At 43.7% G+C, this 24502-nt stretch overlaps 1 protein-coding gene across 1 annotated transcript in view; it reads right to left on the bottom strand.

The window, feature by feature from the left end:
* The window catches only part of KIF5C (kinesin family member 5C), a 143348-nt gene that overhangs the window by 16178 nt on the left and 102668 nt on the right, over positions 1-24502 (bottom strand). Inside the window, 11 exon segments of the mRNA XM_033111683.1 lie at positions 804-908; positions 2141-2212; positions 6504-6564; positions 6800-6901; positions 8896-9005; positions 10039-10115; positions 12256-12373; positions 15989-16061; positions 16063-16153; positions 16156-16174; positions 23112-23258. Of these exon segments, the coding sequence (XP_032967574.1) occupies positions 804-908; positions 2141-2212; positions 6504-6564; positions 6800-6901; positions 8896-9005; positions 10039-10115; positions 12256-12373; positions 15989-16061; positions 16063-16153; positions 16156-16174; positions 23112-23258 (975 nt within the window).

Here is a 24502-nt window from a genome sequence, read left to right on the forward strand (position 1 = left end):
TTTGCTTTTATATTTCTCATCAACGATGTGTTTGGATGACTGCAACCAGGTTGAATCTGTGGTCCTCCCTCTGGGGAACAATGTCATCGTCAGTAAAGTTGAAGAGCACTTAAGTCAAAGAGAAATGACATCCCCTCAACCATGTGACCCATAAAGATGGACCCTTTCTATCATACCCAAATCTTCAGGATTTGGGAAAAACAGGTATGAACATCCCAGCATTCAAACAGAAAGGAGACAAATAGTCTGCCTAAATGCCAGTAGGTTTGGACATGGTTACTGCTCTCTGAGACTCTACACAAAGTCCAGGGCATCACAAGAACTTAACAGGGTGCCCGAGATAAGAGTGACAGAGCAGAGAGGGGGCCAACCCTGGTCCTGGTTCTCCCAACCATGGGATGAAGCAAATCGGTGTCCTCGTCTGTCAAAGCAAGGGGCACGGACCAGCTCGGCAGTCCTTCCACTTTGCCTTCTGCAGAGTCTTTGGATCCAGAGGGGCCTTAGGGGCATCATGCGAGACCTGAGGCCAGTAGGGTTGGGGCTGGAGGCAGGCTGAAATAACAGGACTCAACATCTCACTGCCCAAGCCCCAGAAAACTCAAACTCAATTCCGTATATTTGGCTTTGATAAAATGAAAGTATTTTATATATATAAGGGAAGTCACTGAGGACCAAAGGATTCCCAGGACCCTTCCAGCACTAACATTCTTCCAAATCAGAGCCATCTCCCTGCATTGTGGCCAAATGTGGCGGGGCTCCTTTCCAGGAGAGAGAGAAGCAGAAGGAAGCTGGCCGACTCCTACCTGTTTGTGAACCTTAGTGAGCTGCTCCAGGTTATTCTCCAGGAAGGAAATTTTCTGCTTCTGGGCAGCACTGCCTCCTCCATCATCGCTGTCCAGCTCTACACTCTGCATCGACACCAAAGGGTCAGCGAGACAAGCCTGCACATTGCCACCCCCAGCCCCAGCTTAGTGTGGACAATACATTCTAAACCATTTTTTTTTAAGTTCCAATCCTACCAAGCATTATTCTGAAAATGAAAATAAATAGAGGTTCTAAACGTTTAGACTCAATGACCTTCCCAATTAATTTCCTTGGTTGATGTCAAAAGTGTTAAAGTCTTATTTTTAGAGGGGGGGGGAAAAACTTCAAATCTCTTGAAAAATACAGATTAGTTCTCTTTGTGAAATATACCTCTCCCTTACAGATAGTAAATAGAGACTTTTCTTTCCAAAAGGAAGTGTTCCAAAATTGACTGAGAAAAAACAATGTGGAAACATAAACCCAAGACCTAAAGATGATTTCAAACATCACGCCTGGGATAACAAATCACCAAGCTGTGGGCAGGGACCTATTATGCTATCATTGGGACTCTCAGTGGCCTCTGCTTGTCCCTTCAGCTTCCACTTCCATGAAGATTCTTAATGAATCCATCTCAAACTAATCCATCTGAGTGCTGTGCTGGGTAAACTCTTGAAATTTATCAGATCTTGAGACTGGCAAAGGCATGCCCTCCTTAAACCTCGCCAAACTCCCCAAGATCAAAGCAGCTTAGATTCAGAAGGCTCTCGGACCTCATCCAATCCTATCTCTGGCTCTCCCCAGCTCTGCGATCTTGGGCAAGTTATTTAACCTCTGAGCCTGTTTCCACATCTGCAAAACAGAACCCTGAGAACCATTTCCATGGTTGCTGGGAAGAGCTAAAGACACCGGACGTTACAGTGCTTCCTACACTGGCCTCGCCCCACGGGCCCCCTAACGGCCACCAGCCTTGTGTCTCCTATAGATGTACAGCATTGTTCACCAGGCTTGGGGAACGCTGTCTGACGAGGCCTGTCTGGGCTTTCTCTGCATCGTGCACAGTGATTTTCACACTATGGTCAGACAAATGTGTGTTCTTTGAAATGAAGGCCTGGGAAAGGATTATAACCTCCTTGTACTAGGAAGGAAAACTCAGATGGAAAAATGTTCCCCAGTGATTTTTGCCTCTAGCACATTCTTTTAATAACATTCCCTGGCATGAAGTAATTAACGTTTAAGCATAACCAGCCCCAATTTAAGCAAGTAATACTTCAACTGAAAATGATTCTGGCCATCTTTTCTTTTCTTCTCAGTCCCATTCACACAAGATAGCACTCACTTTTTTAACCCGGGCAGTCAGATCCTGGACGAAGAGTTTACGGAGATTATGTAGAGTCTGCAATTCTCGAGACTGGAAGAGAAGATTGTTAAAATGCCACATAAGAGGGGGACACAGAATTTATTGCTCATCTGGCACTAGACCGTCGACCCCAGACATCGCCCCAGCTGCTCTGCAAGCCCACCATCGAGGCCAGGGTCCTGCATTTCCTCTGACTTGCTCACCACACAGGGCTACCCCTCCACCCAGTGTGACCTCGGCAGCACCCAAGGCGTAGAGGCTGGGAACTCAGTGAACCGCAAACTAGAACGAAGCCTGCTCATTTGCTGTGTTCTGAGTGGAACCCCTTTTGTTTTTCCCCTCAACCACAAAAATTCAACAGTTTTCTCACCAGAATTCCTAGTGGGTTGTGTTGTACCAAAATAGATTTTTTTTCCTTCTAATTTCTCATATCGCATTAAATATAATGTCAACAAGGTTAAAGGAAAATTTAGCCACCATTTCTCCCACCCTAATGACTGACCTTTTTCGTGTCTCTACACCCCCTTCTGGCCCTGGTCCACGGGTTCGTTTATTGTGCAACACTGAGCTTATGGATAAGGCAGTTATTGTCAGATTAAATGAGATGACCCTTATACTGGCACATAGTGCTCAGTAAACATTAGCTAGTTTTAATTTATCGGTGCATCATATGATAGCCATTTCCTCATTAGGCTTTTACTGTTTGTTGTGGTTGTTGTTGTTGTCATAACTTTGAGTATAATTAACTTCTTAGGAGCATTTTTTTCCCTTCATTTTAGATTATATGCCAAAAATGAACCCTTAGGAATTACGATTGCTGAGACAAAGGCCTGAGTCAAACCTAACGACCTTTGTTAACAAGATCAGAAAACCGAAATACTTCCTTCCATTCAAGTCTCCATGTGTTATTAGTTCCTTACAAAATATTTTTCCATAAGGGAGGACGAGAGACATAAACTCGCATTTATACTTCTCAATTTGTCTAAGTTGACCTACTTTGACACAGCATGTCAGGGGATGCAGCTCATACATGCTCATAGAAAAAAAGGAAGAAATAGGCTATACAGCTATGGAAACACTAAGTTTCTTGGAATAAAGGTCCTATGTTAATTTAGGTCGTATGACTGGGTCCAATTTTGCAATTCTGTGTTGAAATGAGAAGCACCTAAAGTCAATTGCTTCCTCCGATGCAGCAAATTACTTTCTGCAGGAAGCCAAAGGGAGTTATTATGAATACCCTGCACATCGTACCTGCCTGAGGCTTAGCCGCCTTCCAAGGCAGGTGCAGGGGTGCAGCTCAGTGCTCACATTTCTGCAGACACACTCATCCCCACCTCTGCCTGAGGGAGCTCAGTCCCCAGCCCCCTGCCCTGCACGCTCTCCCTCCCACTTCAGAGATTTTATTACTGATTAAACTGTAATCACAGTAAATACTTTCCATGAAAAACACCACCACACGAAAGGGAAATGAGAAGTCACGGGGCCTTGTCAGAGGGCCAGGCATTTCCTTGGGCATAAGTACCCAATTATATAGAATCCCAAGTTTGGTGACTTTCCCTCAGGTTTCTTTTTAGGTGAATTCAACAGTCTGGGAGGGGGAACTAAAGAACTTGGAAATAGCTTATAAGTTCTATTTATGCATATTTACGCTGAGGTGACTATCACTTGGCTTCCTGCAGCAACAGATTCTCCTCCATCATATTCATTACCATTCCCCACCCCCCCCCCCCCCCCGACTCACTTCCCTCCGATCTTTCCCCACTGACACAGGACACGGCCCTTTGTGTAATCGCTCAGGGCTCAGCTTCCTGCCACATGGACACGGAGGGTGGGTCCAGAGGGGTGGAAACAGAAAGCCCATCCACACAGCAGGAGGAGGGTCCAGCCCCCGAGCCCAGACAAAGTGTCCTGTTAAAGCAAGACGGGCTGCCTGGGTGACAGAGGTGGCCTCAATGGCCAGGCGGCCTTTTCCAAGGTCATCTTTGGAACTGGCGTCACAGACTCCCCCCCTGGATGCAGGTTCCATCCCCCACCCCACCCAAATACTCAAGGAGATGGAACAGGCCTTGAGCTAAGGAGGGCTCAAGAATGGTCGGCCATGGACAGCGAGCCTGTTTCTGAAGAACGTTTACGGCTTGGGGAGGGTTATGTTGGAAAGTGAAACATTCAAGACTAAAATGGCACATACTGGGAGTTCCAAACTTTGAAAAAGCACGTGTGTGCGATGTGTGTGAGGGAGGGTGTGTGTGGGAGCGATGTGTAAGTGTGAGCGTGGGACTGTGAATGAGCAGGTGGGAAGGGGAGAGAACCCGTGGACAGATATAAGGAGGCCAGTGAGGAAAAACGTCTTGTTAAAAAATGTAAAAGCATATGTTCTGAGTGAGTATAAAGAGAGAAGGCATGAGAATCTGAGAGAGTGGGTGTGTGAGAAGATGTGCGAGTTAAGGTGAGCAAAAGTGTGCAAGTGAATGAGTGCACGTGAATGAGCAAAAGTGTGCGTGTGTGAGCAAGTGTGAATAAGCATTAGTGAGTGTGAATTGAGTGTGTTAGGGGGTATACTGAGTGTGTGTGAGTTGTAAGTACGTGTGCATGAATGAGTGAAGGCGTGTGAGTGTGTGGATGAGTGCAGGTGTGAGAACAGGAAAGTGAGGGCCTGTGAGCGTGAGTGTGGTGTGGCGTAAGTGAGCATGGGTGTGAACGTGGATGAGTGTGTGCGAATGAGTGACTGTATGAGCGTGGGTGAGGGGATGCGAGTGTGAGTGAGACCATGAGAGAGAGGTGACAGAGAGAACATCTGTGTGAGGGCGTGGAAGGCTGGGTATGACGGGATGACACATTCACGGTCTAAAGGAAAATAAGATACTGAAATAGCATTTGTCTCCGGCTAATGGGAATATAGTTACCATTTTAATGGTCCGTATTTTTCTGAATTCTTATCATAATTATGAATATCACTTCTGTGGTAAAAACAGATATACATGAAGCTATTTCGTGGCTTCCTTTTAGTTTCCCCTACAGCCACCCTTTCCATAGTCTTGTCCAGCATGCTTGAAAGGTCCGATTTCCTTTGAACAGTCATCTTACTTCTGTCCCGAATGCTTTGTGCCCTGTTCTTCCACCTGGCTTTGAGAACCAACAAGCACTGGCCCTGGAGTTCTGCAGAGGGCGCAGCTCAGGTGCACTCCTGAGCAACCCAACTGCCTACGGCCTGGGGTCACCGGGTCCTTAAGAAACAGCCTCAGCCCCACAGAAACTGCCATGACACACAAATGGAATCAAAATGCATGGCTGTATCTATAGAACAGTGTCCCTCTGCTGTATCATGTGAAATGACTGGACACGTTTCACCAAATTGACAGGCTATGCTGGGATGGTCTGCCTTCAAACACAGGCTGTGTGGCACTCTGAAGGGCCTGTGAGGCCCAAAGAGCAGGCCGCCATCCTCCAGCGCAACTGAAATAGAAACTGACCAGAGGAGACGAACCTAATGAATTCAGATGCAGGACAGGGAAAACCAGCTGGGATATCCAATGATAAGCCCTTCCAAAGGTAAATGGATCTGTTACTCCCCTGCCCTAAACCCTGCAGGTCTCAGAGCAACTTGACTTTGTCACCTTGACCTCTCCATGCCCACCTCTTACCCCCCTTTTTCACTTGGTCACAGCCACACTGACCTCGCTGCTGCCCCCCTACGTGCCAAGCATGGGCTCACCTCAGGGCCTTGGCACGAGCTGCTGCGTCTGCCTGGAAGGCTCTGCCCCAGACATCCCCATGGCTTCAAGTCCCTGCTCAAATGTCACCTCCTCCTGGAGCCCCCCAACTACCCTGCTCCTCACTTTCTGTGGCCATCCAACGGAGTTCATGATTGACTTCCTTGTTATCTGTTGTGTGTCTCCCTGAGCTAAAGGTAAGCTTCACAAGAGCCAGGATCTATCTGTTGTTTACTGGTGCGTGCGAAGCATCTAGAAGAATGCCAGCCCTTAGTAGGTACTCCATAAATATCTGTTACTATTGAATGGAAGTAAGTCACAGAGTGCAGAGGCTGTAAAATTGTAGGCATTGATTTGCGATTTAGTTCAATTTTTACTCAGAGGTTCCAGGATTACAGCGCTAAGTGGATGGATGGACGGATGGATGGATGGATGGTTGGACTGATGGTTAGTCATTCTGTCAAGAGCTAGGAGATTAATTTGACAACTCTCACTTTCCCAAAGGATATTTTATACCTAAAAAGATACACGAAAGGTGTGCACAGATAGAACTTTAGAATAAACAAATTCAACAAATCATAAACTAATCTGACCTTTGAGACTAAAATGAGTTGGGAAACATATTGACATACCACTGTCTCTTCCAGACCTTTGAGGTCCTCCCTGGCTTGTTCCCTTTTGTCATTGAGCAATCTGAAAAACAAAAGGGAATCATGAACACACCAAAGGGGCATCGGCGATCTCCTTAGGTACCACTGGCATCTTCAGATCCATCAACAAAACAAACCAACTCACACAAATAGCTATTGTCTGTTTTTAAATTGTCCCAACCTAACCAGAATATTTGAGTATCCGAACCACAAAAATAGGCTTTTTAAGACCTTCCCAGGATGAGAGTAAACAGAGGAAATATTCAAAGTGCACTCACAGGAGCTTTTCCAGTTTCATTTCTCTCTCTTGGTCCTCTATTTTCAGCTTGTTATAATCAGAACTGAGCTTCTCTTGTTCCAGTTGCAGTTTCTGATTCAAACTGAAATCGAGAGAAAAAAGCAATACATTCTACATCAATCTAAAATTCCGAATCATCCCGAAAAAGATGTGGTTCTGTTCCAACCCCATTAGTTCTATGCATTAAAGGCAGCAATTCTGGAGGGTTTTGAGGGATCAAAGAACAACCTCACTGCTTCTTCCCTGCCCGAGTGAAAACCAATTTCTGGGGAGCATCAGAGAGACATGAAACACACGGCTTTGAGGATGTTTTTATAGTTGGCTTGTGCGAGAGTTGCAAGGGGAAAATAATGAGATGGGTAAAGGCTGATATTTTCAAACAGAGAAAGAGTGCCCGTCAGAAGAATTCTGCCCTGTCTGCCCTGCAGACAGCACACACCCACTCAGGAGGCCTTATTTGCACATTTCAACCTTCCCTTCCTCTCTGGTCCCAACGTTCTGAAAACATCTCCCAAATCCAAGTTCCTGGCTGACACAGGGACAGTTGCACTCTGTGAAGTCCTCTCCTCGAGGAGGGGAATACACAGAGGAAACACAGAGAAAGTCCAGGATCTCTGGAAAAAAAAGACACTTGCCATCTGGTTGGGGGCATCTGGTCAACAATGACGTCAGCCCAACACTTAAAACGCTTTGTCGCCATGGCCGAGTGACTGTCAGAAACAAATCATACACCCTCTGAAGGAAAACTCGGAGTCCCTTTGAGAAGCACAGGTGCAGGAAACAAACCCCCTGCTAACTCGCTCACCAACCCTCCTCCCTCTTTCTTGCCTTCCTTCCCTCCCTTTCTCCTCTTCTAACTGAACATTTGAGAGGGACTAATCTGGATAAGGAACATGACATGTTTGAAGGAGAAAGCATCACATGAACGACATGGGGGTGCCCAGAGGAGAAGCGGGGAGACGATGCATTCCTCAGGTGGACTGTGCACAGAGCCCCGACACACCATGAACTCTTCCGCTTCAGCTAGCGTTCTCCTCCTTTAAAATGCAAATGTGCTGGGGAGCAGCTCACGTACACTGAACAGAGCTTTGGATCAGGAATCTGGAGGATTAGATGCTAACTCCGGTTTGATTCCTATTTAGCAGTGTAACCCTAAGTAAATCATTTTCACCCTGCTTCCCACAGAGAGATCCAGTTCTTCATCTACAGAAAATGGGAGGGGACAGGGCAGAACCTTCGGTCTAGACCAGGGGCAGGGGTGGGGGTGTCAGTGGATAGAACTGTTATTTCAACAAAATTAGTTTTCTTTGCTTTACTATGTCTTTTATTTGGGGCATTTTAAAACACTATTTTGTAAAGAGGTTCAAAACTTGCCCAGGGGTTCCCTGTGCAAAAAAGTCAGAACCCTGAGGAGAGGATCCTGAAGGCAGCTCCCAGCTTGGTGACTTATGTGACAATGAGGTGGGAAGAAGGTAAGAGAGGAAGAGGAGAGGCAGCTATGCAGCAGGCTGGGACAGGACAGGAGAATGGCCTTGAGAAGGTGTCCCCAGGGACAAGCTACAATGATGCCACCCAGCCAATGTCACAGGTCCCCAAGCACAGACACATGGCAGTGTGGGTCCCTAAGAGGTGTGTGTGTGCAACCAGGCGGCTTGGCGTTGTGCTGTGTGCGTGTATCATGGGGTGAGGCGGTGGTTAGAGCTGTCTTCTCTGGAGTATTTATTAACCTACGAGTCAGGACCGATTTGGGTTTTTTTGCTTTTGTACTTTCATATAGACAGTGTCCCCTCCTACTGGGATGTGTTTACCCAGCTGAGTCACCCACAGAACCCTGCTCTGCGGGGATGGACTGAGAAGGGCAGCTGGGCTCGCCTGCCACCTGCCCACCGGCACCCCCTGAGGCTCAGCTCCACATGGGGGAACAGTCCAGGGGAGCAGCTCGCCCACCGCTGTGGCCCCAGCCAGGACGGGGCATGCGGCCAGAACAGCAGAGACCTCGGCTGAAAGCCACGTCCTCCCAGCCTGGCCCCAGTGCCACGACGACCCCCGCGTCCCAATAGCCCGATGCCAACTCACTCCCGAATTTCATCAATGATTTTCTGCTTCTCCTCAATTTCATCTCGAAGTCTGGACAGCTGCTTGTGGTGAGCCTCCCGGTGGCTCTCCATCTGCTGCTCCAGCGCCTTCTGCAAGCCAGGCCGAGAGAAATGTGTCATCCACTTGTTGGCCCTCGGCCCACACTGTGACAAGCTCTGAATCACTTCTACCTCTTACCCCCCATGATGCCCCTCGGCTGTCAGATCCCAGCACCGGGGGCCCCCAGAACCTGCCACGCTTTCCTGGGACAACAAAATGGACTGGGCCCTCGCAGCAAACGGGCCCGTTAATTTAATCATTTTCCCATGACTTCCTGCAGCTCACCTGAGCTACATGGCCTCTCGAGCCCGGTCAAGCAGAGGGCACAGACCTCTTACTACCTGGGTGACGTCAGACGAGCCATGTAACCTGTATGAGCTGAACTTCCTCACCTGTACAATTCAGATCATTGTTCCTGCCCTGCGCTCTGCAGATTGATGGTGACCTTCCAAGTGATGTGACACTAGGAGGGGGGCCCGTCAGGGTGAGGCAGGATTACGCCGCTGGCGGCAGCAGGATCGTGCCATGGGCTTCACTTTAACTACAGGTTCTTAGTTCGCCCCAAACTAATCAACATTCTGCATTTTCTTGTGTCTCATTTTATTCACCTAAAAAAATCTCATTTCCCAACCATTTTCCTTGACTGTTTAAAATGTAACCAAAAGTAAAGATCTCCGTGTTTAAGACGGAAACTCAAATTTGGTGCGTTTCTTTAAAAAGGTAGAGGGGAGAGATGTTTACTTCCATTCAAAGGAGGGGCAAACTTTCTTCGGGAGTTAACCTGACAGCGTGGCCCAGGCAGAGCCTGCTAGGTGGTCTTTCCCTCTTCGTCAGGAACGGGGAAGAAAAATATACGAATGCAACACAACTATTATGTACAGACCGCTCAGGGCTTCTGGACACCTCTGTCCCTCTCACTTCTAAGCCAGCCCACACGGAGGTTGGCTCTGACAGCCCAGGATCGGCCCCTCCCGTCTCCCTCCTGCACTGCCACACACATCTCTGAAGAAGACAGATTTTCCTAGCACAAGACGACCCAGTCCCAGTGCAAGCTGGGCTTAGGGAAAGGGACGGTGGACGCACCTTCATTTCCTCAGCATCCTGCAGTCGCGTGAGATGTTCCTTCTCCTTATCCTGGAAGCTGACTTCATGCATTTTTTCTGGTTTGAATTTGAAATGATGGTTTAAGATTTAACTGGTGAACTCACACCCAAAAGTAAAAATTAAGAAAAACAAAAAAGGAAGAACAGTAACGGAGTGAAATAGCAGCTTATATCACCCGTGACAATCATGGTACAAAGGGATGTGCCTCTGAAGGAGGGCTTCTGGCTAAAGTAAGGCTGACCACGCCCTGGGACATTACCGAGGTCGGGGGTGGGAGTAGGGGGCAATTGTAGGGGAAGGTGCCAACCTGGAGCCGGCTATTCTAGAACTCACTTGCTGTGTCTCACCTCCCACCTGGAAGGACTGGTTCCCCACCTGGCCTCGTGAGTGACCCCTGAGGCAAAGTACATAAACGTGATTTATAGATTATAAAATAGTGCTCTGTGAAGGTGAGTGGCGTTTGGATTGATGCCACTATTAGAATTCCAGAAAGAGCTAATTTACTTCCCATGGGTAAGCTGTTTATTCTCTAAGAATCTGGAGCAGGAAAAACCATGTAAGGATAAGAACAAAGAAAACAGAATTATAAAATCATACTCTCAGATGAAACAGAAGGCCCCATAGTCAGGACAGGGCTGCCGTGTGGCACACCTGGGGGGCCAGGCCCACCTTGTCCTTGGCCAGTGGCCCCCGAGCACACCGTGTGATGGACAGCCTGAGATGGGGGTGGGGTGGAGGGAGCAAATGTTTTCAGACAGAGACATTCAAGTCACTACGCGTCCTCTCTAGTTTGTTCCACTTTATTTCAGCTCTTCTCACTTCTATTTTATTTCTACTCAGTGGCATCATTGCAGAAACGATTTACAAAAGTTCTTTTCTGTGTTAGTTTTGGGTGGAACAGTCTATTCCTAACATTCATCCGATCCTTTATCACATAAAGAAAATAGAGAAGGTCATAGGGGAGGTGGGTATGTTCTCTTTCGTTTTTAATTGGCCTTGGCATTTGAAACAAAATGTATTTACTGAGCGAACAACTATATAACAATAAAAGAAACAAAAAGGGTAACAACATTACCAATTCCATGATGCTATCAAAACCATTTTCATTACAAATATTACTGTGTAGGCCTTGGACTACAAACCTCCATTGATTTTTAAATGTTATAAGTACAGTGAAAATTACGTATGATTTTTAATCCAAGGTTGCACTGGTAAGCATTGCTGCAGCCTTCATGTACTTCACCTCCAATATGAAAAATACGTTTTTATTCAATCACGTACCATAGTTCATTTAACTGCTGAACATTTAGATGGCTCCCCTTTTTCCCACCAATATGGTATAAGTAATTCTGCAAAGAATATTTGAGATTCGAGGATCAAAACGTATGAAAAATGTTACCATTGTTAATATGGTCTTCAAGATGCTTTCCAAAAGAACCCTAACAATTTTCACTGCAAATCGTAATACATGTGTTCCCGTTTCACCACAGCACATATATCCTAATCCTTTTCTGCTTTCTGCATTTCTAGCCACATTGCTTGAATTTCTTCTATTTATTCATATTTTTTGAGTGCTTCCTGTGTCACGTTACTTTCCTAAGCAAAGGAGCTGGGATGCAGCCTGGCAAGAGAAGAGCTTGTTCAAAGGATAGAAGGTCTAGGTAAGCCCCTAGAAGAAGTTCAGACTTCATATTTAGAGCAACAGGATACCATGGAAAGGTCAGCGGCATGGGGTTGGGCCCAAGCAGAATTTGATTTTGAAGAGTCCCTTGGACAGTGGCCGCCCTAAAGCAGACTGCAGGTGGGACTCTCGGTAAATGGGTGGTAGTCACAATTCTTAATTAGGACTAAGGAGAGTGGTAATGCAGACAGAGATGAGCAGGACCAGAGAAGCATGTGGCAGGTTGAATGGACAAGCTTTGGGGCCAGAATGGAGGCAGGAGGTGGAGAAGGGAGAGGGTTCTGATTTAGGCAGCAGCGTAGACTGAGGGAAAATGGGGGAGAGGAGCAGACATAAGGTGGGACACTCTTCTAGATGTTTTGACTTTTTTTCACCCCCCAATAATAAATACCACTGTTGTCAGCAGACCTAGAAATGCTTCAGTTGAACAAAGCTAAACATGATGAGTGCAGCCAGCTAGAGAGAATCTGATTTAGGCCACGAGTTTGACACCCGCGTAGCAGTCAATTATTTACCTTGGGCTCGGAGCTTGGCCAGCTCTTCACTGAGCGAGTCTTGGGACTCTTCCAACTGCCTCCTCTTCTGTTCCATGTTCTGCATGTAGTCTGTCAGGGATTTGATCTTGGCTTCATGCTTTAACAAAGCAAACAGATACAAAGGAGGAGTGAATGACTAGCAAGAAGTCATTCCAGCTTGCCTGGGGCTGTGCGATGGGACAGTGCAATGGAGGAGGAGTTCTTGAGTCCCTTTTTGAGTTCCAGTACCCCTACGGTATCGGACATATTCTGCCCTTTGGTTGGGACCCGCGACCACAGACTAAGAGGGTCCTCTGTTTCTCCCACGTGCTTCTCTGCTTCATGCCCCAAAGATGCCCCTCACGGCCACGCCGCCTCCTCACCATCCCCCTTAAGTGGGACACAAAGCCCAGGCTGGCTCCCTCCTCGTGGAACATAGCGTGTGCTGGAGAGAAAGGGGCTGGGGAAATGTCTGGGACTGAGGGTTTCATTCTCTGAACCTGCACCTGTGGACGGCGTCTTTGTAAATCAAATACTGTGGCTCTCCCCTCCCCCACCCCCCGTCTCTCAAACTCACAATTCCTGTCTCATGGACTTGCATTTTAATTTTCCTCTCCCTGGTAAGCTCTCCCTCAACACCCCTAGACATGGCCTGGGCTAGATCCCTTATCACTCAGGCCCTAATATTTTCTCACACATGATTTATCTTACCTAGTTTCTTACTTGTTAGCTCCATGACGGCACAGAGTAAGTACTTAATAAATATTAGTGGAATGAATGAACAAATGAATGAATGAATGAATGAATGATGAATGAATGAATGGGAGCTCAGTGACTGAATAAGGACAACAGTCCCTTCTAGGCAGATGGAAATATGCAGGTACCCACTCAGATCCACAGGGTTCATGGTTTAGGCAGATCCCAGGACACTGAGCTCTAATCTCACGAACTAGCCTCTGGGCAATGGGACTCAGCTGGAGCATTTCAAAAGCACAGCTTTTAGTGAGGAAGAAGAGTGTCAACAAAGAAGGAGATAGTGTTTTAGCTGGAAACATTGTGTCAGATTCCTCAGATCGTGTCAGAAAATAGACAGCCAAGGTTTCTCTTCCTTTGGAACCCCAGGAAATAATGACCCAGTCTTTCGCTTTTGTAAATTGTAGCAGAGTACAAAGTAGCACCTAACGGAAAACGGAACTTGTTGCTAACATAAAGGAAAGCGCTGACTAACACAAGTATTCTTTAAGCCCAGAACATCCTAATATTCTTGACTCCCATCTCCCATTTCCAAAGTCAGGGTCACTCTGAGACCTGGGCAACGGGAGCCCCAGTCCTGGGCCCCACACTGTAAACACTCCACTTGGGCCGTCCTCTGGCTGCACCCCATGCCACGCAGCAGAGTTCACAGGCCAAGGGACCGTGCCCACCTGGAACCTCCATTCCCTCTAGGCCACACTCTGAGTACTGGGAACCCGAAACCACTCCCAGGACTCGTGCTGCTGCTTCCATCCCCCATGTACACAGACTGCCATTGACACAGTTACATCGTTCCCTCAGTTCACAGAAAGTGCAGACCGGACTTGCATGCAGAGGCTGGTACATCCAGAAGGAAAGAGAAGACAGCAGGCTGCAGGCGCAGGGCCTCTACATACCCTTTGGCCTTGACCTCCAAATGCCAGGCGCAGGACTGCCCCCGAGCACAGGCTATCAGCAGACCAGGCAACCTGGGTATCACACTTGAGGTGCAGTGTGCACTCAATGTTTAGCATTTTTCTTCTCAATTGTTATAAATTATAAAAAATGTGAAACAGTAAAGCAAATCTAGAAAAAAAGCTGTAAAATTTTTGCCCATAAACCGTCCTAATTTATCAACTCAGTTGACCCTTGAACAACACGGGTTTGAACTGCATGGGCCCCCTTATACATGCATTTTTTTTCCGTAAATACATACACTGTTTTCAACCCCTAGTTGGGAGTACACGACTGGACTGACATTTTATATAGGGCAATGGAGCATTCATGGATTTTGGTATCTACGGGGGCTCCTGGAACCAATCCCCTCCAGATACCAGGGGGGAGTTAAGTATTTGGGAGTCAAAAGTTATTTGCAGATTTTCAGCTGTGCAGTGAGGGGGTGGGAGGACCAGTGCCCCTAGCCCCCCACATTGCTCATGGGTCACCTGTAGTTCTTTGTATTCCTGCCTGGTCTAGCTATATGAATGTATATTTTATAAAGTTGCAAAGGATAACATAGATATAACTTAGCATTTTCATTTTCACTTAACTTCATATAATTATACTGTCCAAAGGGCTGGGTTTTATAAATTTTTTGTTAAGAGTTGAATAATATTCTTCCATGTAACTTTATGTATTAGTCTATCAATAGATATTTAGGTATTTTATTTTATTATGATGTAATCCTGCACCCAACATTTTCCACATAAGCGTTTAATATTTTAATCAGGAAATGATACCACATGAAATGAAAAATTTTCATTTTCATTACGGGGAAGAAAATACCGTAAGTGAAATTATTGAACCAAAGTACACTTACTTTTTTTTTATAGTTTTTGATTCTCCAAAAGGAATGACCAAATTATACTTTCCTGACCAATGTATATAAATTTCACTATCACACACCAGCGTGGAATAATCTTTTCAATACATTTTTGCTTATTATGTTAGTTATAAATGGAAATTTAGATTATTATGGTGGCAGACAAGGAGGCTGGAAATAGTTCTATGATTACATATTATTATGCTTAAAGCATACCAGAATGAAGTATGCATTTGTCTGTCTCTCAGTGTTACCTGAGGCACCACTCCACGCTGCTATGTGTTTCCCCAAATGACCAGCTGGTTTAATGCATGATATAGGCAGCGAGTAGCACAGACTGGACCACTCACAGAAGCCTCAAGTCCCAAACACCAAGCTCAGATAACAACAAAACACCAGAGAACGAGGCCGCTGTTTTTCTGAAACCACCTTACTAAAATGAAAGTGCCATTCCAATGGGAAGAAGAGCAGCCTTTCTCACTGAGCGGATGAAATGTGCCCTGAGGCTTCAAAATCCCTTCAAGGCTTTGGGTTCTCGCACAGGTTGGTTTGAGTCCCAGCTCTGCGTTTCACTGCTCTGTGAGTTTGGACACTATATTTAATCTTTCTAAGCCTTAGTGTGCTTATTGGAAAAACAGGAACAATAATAAAACCTTCCCACCAGGATTTTTTTTTTTAACATCAAATGAGATAATGCATGTAAAGTGCTTAGACGGTATATGGTGCATTGTCAACAGTCAATAAAATGTTACCTGCTACTGCTAATGATGAGAGTAGTAGTAGCAGTAGTTTCTGTTTTCACCTATTAATTGGACCTATGGTAGAGATTAAAATAAGGAATGTTGCCTTAGCCGATAGGAGTTTTAGATTCCACCTAATCTTGTCCATTCTATAGCTACATATCTATCTACCTACTTATCCATAAATAGCTAGATGGAGATATACAGACACATCCTTCACAAAGGGACTGACAGTAATCCATGTAATTCACACCACAAAATCTAGCCTGGGTTAAGAACAAGCCTGCGCTATCATTGCCTGGGAGGCCATGGTCAAGTATACGAACAGCAAAGTTCATCAATATCCCTATTCCACACCATTAGCCCCAGGAGGAGCATGGAGGAAGTAGATTTCCAGGGCACATGGGTGTGAACCGAGGAGGAAAGGCGCGACCCCTACCTGGGATATGAGCAGCTGGCATGCGGCCAGCTCCCGCTCGCTGGCATTCATCTTCCTGTTGGAATCCATCTGGCGCTCTCAAGCTGCTTGCTGCGTTCACCAGGGACTTGACCTCCGACTTCATCTTGCTGATGTACAGACGGGCCATGGTGAACTCCTCTTCGAGACTCCATTCACGTCTGCCAGCTGAGCACAGGAGGGAACAAACTCAACTGCTGTTTACAGTTTCCAGAGGTTCGTGGGCCCCCTGACACCCGGCTGCGGGTCTCAAGAGGTCTGTGGGTTCCTGGTTAGAAATCCCGAACGATAGGACCACAAGCCGAACATGATCTCTAAAAAGTACCATAGGCTCACCTCAAGTTCTCTGAAACTTCAAGTGAAACTTTCAAGTAAAAATCTCTACTAAATATAATCATCAATTAACCAGGTTGTCCTGTACAATTGATGGTTAGGATAAAAGAGACCCTATCAGGAGAAAAGACATCGAAGATTTAAAACGAGATAACTTTGAAGAGGTGTTCCATTCCATGTCTTATACCCTAAGATTTCTAGAACAGAAGCAATGCCCGGTGATCCTAAAGGTGACTCTGAGTCCCTGTAAGAACTCACATTAAAATTTCAGTTGTGTTTTCTATAGTCTGCTATTCAGAGAGAGAAGTAGTCTAATGGCTTGAATATGTTTCTACAACTAAGGGTTGAAATAAAAAGTACTGTCTCTATCCTCCTCAATTAAACAAACAAAGAAATCTAATGAATAAGAATGTGCCATTACCAAAAGCCCCTCTAGATGAAGACTTTCCTGCATGACTTCTCATTACTACCAATCTATGCTTCCTGCTTCTAACGTGCCTGCCTCTTCCAAGCAGACAGGAATTTAGTTTATTATTTAAGGTCACCTGAGAATAACAGTCTAAATCCACCTTTAGAGGAGAAGATTCTGACAGACAGCATTCTTGCATGATCTCATATTTGGTTTCTAATTTACAGAGCTCTATTGCAAACAAAAACTGAAGCCAGATACTTGAGATGGAAACCCATTTATTGAGATGCAAACATGCTCTCCAAGGGCAGTTGACCAAAGCAGCAAAGTAACTGTGTGCTTTTAACCACCAGAGGGCGTCCTAGCACCTCAGGAGAAACAAGAGCCCTGTCCAGAATCCAGCCATGAATGAGGCTTCAGTTGGTTCTAAGACAATGATTCCAACTATGTTTTTCTGATGTTCCACACTATACTCTAACTCCCCGCTTTTGTCATTATTGCTGTCATTACCTCATCATATGACTATTTTTTTCAGTAAACATTTAAGAGCTAGGAATATGGAATCGTGTATCAACCCTGAAAATTGGCAGCAGATAGGAAGTACACTAACTAGACAGCACTGAGAGCCCGTAACTGGGTGTCAACACTACCCTAAGAATTCCACAACAGTATCTGTTAAATCAGTGTCAACCAACACAACTCATAATCTATATTAACAGCAAGAAAATGTACAAGTATCAACTTCGGACTCCATCTTAATTTAATGGCGGTTCTTGCTAAGCCCGTTGTAGTTCTGACTGTCAACAATTTGTCTGCCAACACCATTCATTATATATTTCTTTGATAACCCCATAGCATGGAGATAATAGGTGAGAAAAGCCCTCAAACTTTACATTCAGTTTTGTTCTTCTACCTTTGTGATTGGTTCAACGTGGAAAAGACATGAGAAACATGCTCTTAACCTGACTAGATATATCCTGTATATTGTCCAGTTCCTCTGAAAGGTAAGGAAGCATTCACATCTTTATTGTGGAATTCACAACCTATACCAGCCTCTGGGGGTAAAACGTTGCTGAACCAACATGTAGGCGTCCTGGGAAGGGACAAACCTCTCTTCCTCTCCAGGTCTATCCTTGGACAAGAACATTTTCTATTCGATGCCCAGATCCCATGTGACAGGGGAAAAGGAAAAAATATTTACAATAATGGACTTCCTCCAAAGTGATAGCTGGATAGTTCTTCCCCCAAATCAGAACCATTATCTCTGAAGCCTACTCTGTCCTATAAAATCTAGAAGGGAGATTTTGAGTCCAGGCTTGATGGAAAAACACAATACTCCAAACAAATGTTTTTTAACTGTAAGGTTTCTTACCCTTAAAGAGTTCATATATTGAGTCATGTAAATTTACAGTTTTCAGTAACTCCAGTACACTATTATTTCAAATAGAAGAGCCAGACTTGTCGCTGAAATGTTATTATATACTCTCCCCTGGGTCTGAGGATGACTCCAACAGTACATACGACAGTGTGATGCAGTACAAATGACTAATCCAGGAGAAAAGGCTGCCTGCACATGGGAAGGCAGATGCTGCCTACCCCCTCTCCTACTCTGCCTATAGAGGACTCACCCCCACACCCACCCACCTACACCCTGTCTCCAGAGCATGGAGTGGCTGTGCAAGGTGCCATTTCTAAACCAAGTAAAAGGTATGTAAGGTGATTGATTGTTCACATTCTAAGACATAAAGGTCAGATTGAGACTTAAAGAAGTCAGCGTGGGTCGAAAGAAAATTAGGCAGCTAATCCATTCATTTCATTTACTCTATCTCTAGTCTATTAGTTGGTGGCTGGATTCCTGGAAATCTTTGTTTTAAGGAAAGCACGGTGACATAGGTACACGAAAAAAAGAGGAAGCTCAGTAATAAACCTGGAGAAAGTCAACACGAGGCTTATCTTGGCATTGCTGGTCTCATTTTGATTTGTTAACTCAACAAAATATTGCTCAGACTCTGAAAATGTTTCAAAACATGACTGAGCTGGAGAAATATGGGTTCTTCTGTTCCATACTGTTCAGGCCTGTCGTATCTGGAGCTGAGAACTGAGGGAGACTCCAACAACAGCCACCTTTACCCCCTCACCTTGCCGCACTATCAGTAGGAACTAAGGAAACTGGAAGGATTTTAGGAACAGAAATACACAGTCACTGAAAAAGATACCCCAGATCTGTTCATTTTCTTAGACCAAAAGAATTTATCAGTTGAATAGTCCTAACAAGAAAAGTATCTGTAGTAAGTAGGACTTATCAATCTAAAAAGCTTCTGCAGAGCAAAAGAAACAATCAACAAAATGAAAATGCAACCTATAGAATGGGAAAAACCATTTTCAATTCATGTCTCTGATGCGGGGTTAATATTCAAAATATATAACAAACTCATACAACTCAATAACAAAAACCAAACAATCTGATTAAAAAATGGGCAAAGGATCTAAATACACATTTTTCCAAAGAAGACATACAGATGGCCAACAGGCACATGAAAAGATGCTCAACATCACTAATCATCAGGGAAATGCAAATCAAAAGGACAATGAGATACCACGTCACACCTGTTAGAATGACCATCATCAAAAAGATAAGGGATAACAAGTAATGGCAAGACGTGGCGAAAAGGGAACCCTAATGCACTGTTGGTGGGAATGTAAATTGGTGCAGCCACTGTGGAAAACAGTACGGAGGTTCCGCAAAAATTAAATTACTTAAATTAAAAACAGAGCTACTACGTAATCCAGTCACCCCACTTCTCGGTATATAGACAAAGGATTGAAATCAGAATCTCATAAGGATATCTGCATTCCCACGTTCATTGCAGCATGACTTACAATGGTGAAAATATGGAAACAACCTAAGTGTCATCAATGGATGAATGGGTAAAGAAAGATGCGGAGTGTATCTATACACAATGGAAAATTCTTTAGCCATGAGAAGGAAGGAAATCCGGCCATCTGTGACAAAATGGATGGACATGAAGATTCATGTGAAATAAGTCACAAAGAAAAATACTGTGTGGTATCACTTATCAATGGTATCTAAAAAAATCTAAAAAAGTCAAACTCAGAGAAACGGAGAGTAGAGCGGTAGTTCCCAGGGTTTGGAAGGGTGGGAGGGGGTGGCACGGGGGGGTTATTGAACAAAGGGGTATAAACTTCCAGTTATAACGTTAACAAGTTTGGAGATTTAATGAACAGCACGGTGATTATAAGCTGTATCATATTCTTGAATGTTGCCAAGAGAGTAGACCTTAAGTATCCTCATGAGGAAAAGGAAATGGTAAGTGTGATAAGATGAAGGGGGTAGCTAATGCTATGATGGTGAGCATTTTCAATATATAAATATATCACAGGACATTGTATATCTTAAATTACACCATGTTTTTTATACACACACATACACACACACACACCCCGATTGTATCTCAATAAAGCTGGGGAAAAAGTATCTGTGTTCATAATGATACACCTAAGAAATATTTGTGTATGTCATGTAGTTTCTCAGCTGACAACCTTCGAGATAATCTGGGCTCACACTGTCATTTTATAAATTAGGAAAACGAAGCCCAAGAAGTAAAGTGACATGACAAAGTCACATCACTCCTCCCTTTAGCTCTCATTGCCCTAATGATTAAATCATAAGAAAAAAAACCAAACAGAATATTGGTAGTTACAAAATAGTCATGGGGATGTAAAGTATAGGGAATATAATCACCAACATGGTAATAACTATCTATATAGTGCCAGGTGGTACAAGTCAGAGGGATCACTTCCTAAATTATACAAATGTCTAACCACTATCCTGTACACTTGAAACTAATATAAAATAATATTGAAAGTCACTCTAACTGAAAAATTTAAAAAGGGGGAAAAGATCAATAGTATTGTGATAGTGTGGTACCGTGTCAGATGGTTGCTGGACTTACCATGGTGATCACTTCTTTAGCATAGGGAATAAAATCAATAATGTGGTAATAACACTGTATAGTCATAGGTGGGTACTGTTGAATAACTATGATGTATACCTGAAACTAATATAAATACATATGTATGTTAGCTACATTTTAATTAAAAATCTTTAAAAGAAAAGAAAAAAACAGATAATTAAGAATATGATGCTTTATAAGTGAGAGTTCTCAATGAAATTAACTAGGGCATCCAATGTCTGGATCCAAAAATATCTTCAAAAACATCCAGTTGAGTATTTAAAAATAATCTCAACCATACTTCAGGTTCCCAAATGTAAGGACCTTTTTTTAAATGCTGAAGTACCTAGACACTCCTTGATTTCATTAGCATTTTTCATCAGCTCTATTTAGAACGTAGCATAAAAATATCTTCCTTTATCATTATCAGCAGCAGGCACCAACTTCCCATAAATCAAATAACTCCACCTTCCTATTTTGAGGGCCATTTAATTACCCCAACATTAAAAGTTTAGAGCTCAACACCGATGTATGCTCCCTGAGAAATTCTTCTAAATCCTCAAATATAAAAGCACCAAACTAGAGCTTACTAGGGTAATCCTATAGTATCTGAGAATTCTATGCTAAAGTTAGATTCAATCGTAAAGATGCATGAAACAGTCAGTTATAATAGATGTTCCATGAAAGAATGACTAGGTTGACAGGAAGCCATATACTCTAAGCCTAGAATTTTCTATGTTTCCCAGATATGTCTAGAAACAAAACTAATTTGGGGACTCTTTTCTAGTACAATCCCAGCACAGAACCTGAGTGTTCCCACAAAGCAGGCTCATGTAGAATTCAGCCTTTTAAAAGTCAAATGGCGAAATTCAAAGAATTTGGTTTTGGGGACTTGTGAGGTGAATGATGACAACACAGCACGCACCATTCCCGGGCTTGATTAAATCCACACACATTTCTCAATGGCTGCTCTGTACAAGGTGCTGTATTATAATAAAGCTATAGCAATCAAAAACACCGTGCTCTGGGCATAAAGGTTTAGAGCAATGAAACAGAACAGACACCAGAAACAGTCCCACACACTTTGGGGGTATTGGATATGTTCATTACCTCACAGTGGTGATGGCAACATGACTGTGGACACATGTCAAAACTCCTTAAATTGTACATTTGAAATAAGTGACGCTTACTTCATGTCAATTATACCTCAACGAAGTTTTCTTTTTAATATACCTACCTTATTTTTCAATGACATCACTACATTGTGGCAAATTATTAATATTTATTGGCTGATAACTTGTTTAGTCTCCCTTTTCTCTTCATGGACAACTTTATACCTCCTCCATTTTTCCCACCTCCCTTACTTCCTTGTTATCAATGGCACAATGTGAACAACTCCAGGGTATTAATCATGGTTGGTTTAAGCCAATTACGGTAATCCTATTTACCGTTTCTCTTTGTTTTCCCGGCTTCCTTTGCAGTTTGGGGGGACCATGTGACCCAAATCTGGCCAATAAGGTATAAAGGGATGTCTACGGGACTCTGGGATATAGTTCACACCTGATTGAAAGTTGGCCGCCTTTTTAGCCCATCCTGCCTTGAATGTAGTTGTGTTAGGATGTGATGATTGGTGCTATAGCAGCTATCTTGCTACCGTGAGACAAAACCTACAGATATAAAAAAGAAACAGGCTGAGGAAAGCAGAAAGGAAATAAAGAAATGTCCTGGATCCTGACATTGTTGAAACACTGCACCAAACCAAAATTTGCTTCCAAATCTTTAATAAGCCAAAAAATGGCCTGGGGAATATCTTGTGAAAATATAGATTCTGATTCCGTAGGTCTGAGGTGTGCCTGAGAGTATATTCCCAACAAGCTCCCAGGTGACACAAATCACAGCTTGAATAGCAAGATTCTAGACTTCCCATACTGGTGAATAAATGTGGCTTGTTTTTAAGTCACTATTAGAATCCTATTACTTTCAGCTAAAGCTTTCCTAATCCATATTGATTGGTTGAGGAATTTTCACTCTGTTGGGTTCTCATAGAAAAGGAGAAACAGAATTCTGAGACTAGAGCTGTTGCTTCACCTAACTCCAAATTTCTGTGACACTGGCATACAAGTTTGAAGACCAAACCACAAGGCGACCAAGATTTGGAGACATTTCCTATATTTGAAAAGTAAAACTTTTTTCTCCTCCTCCTTATCCAATCATTCACTTACTCATCCAACCAGTCCTTTGCTCATTCATTCAAGTATTACCAAGCATGTGCAGGCGCAAAGCATTGTGCTAAGCACTGGATACTCAGGAGAATAAAGCAGGACCCTGCTTGCTCGGGATCACGCCATTCTAAGAGCAGGGAGGGAGGATAAAAGAAGGGCTGACTTACAGTCTTCACATCATTGGTGCCAATGATTCCACCTATCTCCGCCAGATCCTTCAACAGTAAATTCAGGATCTCGGTAGCTCTCTTTTTCTGGTGGTTGCTAAGTTCTTGCAGCTGATTCAGTTCTCTCTGTGTAGTTGTCAATGTAGTCTGAAAACACATTTTAACAATAAATTAAAAGGGTTGTCCATCAATTTCATACAAGCTACATTGCAAAAAAAGTATAACAACATAAGGCAGGATGGAGTTCTTTATCATTGTATGTTGATTTCAACATCCTTTTAAATCAAACTATAGTATAGCACTACAATCTTTGATAAGAGGAGGAATTTGTCTTGGCCGATATATTATGTCTATATATCACATGACAATTTCCAGGTTAGTGAAATGAGTTACTAAAAATAAATAAAGCCCAGAAGGAACCTTTAGGTTTATAACGTGTAATCACATCTTCCTACCAACAGATGTCCTGGGTCAGGCCACATTCTCCAGGGTCTAAACACACCTGTGAGCACCCCCATCTCCACTCCCAAACAAACCTGCTCCCTGGACCACTTCCAAATTCCCATCTGACTTCAGTCTAGAAGGGCCAGAGGGGCATTAATGACTTTGGAAAACAACTTAGAAAAATGTCTAATCTTCAACGAAGTTGAATTGAACACTTTTCATCCCTTTTCAAAATTATTCAAGTTCAATGAGAGGGTTTCTTAATATATAGCAGGAACTCCATGTTATTGCCAACACTAACAAACCCATCTCTTTTCCATCCCTCACATACATTACCAGAAGGTATATATTTTTAACTAACTAACTAACTAACTGACTAACTTAACAAACTCCCAACATCAACAGAATAGTCATCTTTTGGTTTGTCTTGGTATGTATTCAGTGAATGAAGCAAATAATTCCCCTAAATTACGAAGCTGTGAAGGTTAATGCAAAGACATTTATGCAATCCTTCCAATTTCAGCTATTTTACTAGAGCACTTTTTAATGATGTGACTAAAAATAGTACTCTAAATGAGTCTAGCAATACTTCTGTTTGACAGCAAATAAGAACTGTATTATGGAAAACGTTTCATTGTTTTGAGAAGTAAATAAAGTCAACACCAAGGACTAGGTACGGAATCATGTAGAAAAACCGTAAGCAGAGAAAATCTAAGTCTCCTCCTTTCCTAAGTGACGTCTGACCCGTATTTCTATGTGTTTTTGTTCTGGCATTGCCACTGCTTATTTCATTGTTTTAAAAAGCCCACAGAAGCAGCAGTTCCCATCTTAGGAAGCCATTAGAAAGTCTTCCTTCACGAAATTGAATGTATGGAGTGGGGAGCCTTTCTATCAGCTCTACCGTCAGCAGATTAGAGCCTTCCTGTACCATCTGCTAGTTCTCCTTG

Source organism: Rhinolophus ferrumequinum, chromosome 8 (assembly GCF_004115265.2).
Source record: "Rhinolophus ferrumequinum isolate MPI-CBG mRhiFer1 chromosome 8, mRhiFer1_v1.p, whole genome shotgun sequence".
Lineage (NCBI taxonomy): Eukaryota > Metazoa > Chordata > Mammalia > Chiroptera > Rhinolophidae > Rhinolophus > Rhinolophus ferrumequinum.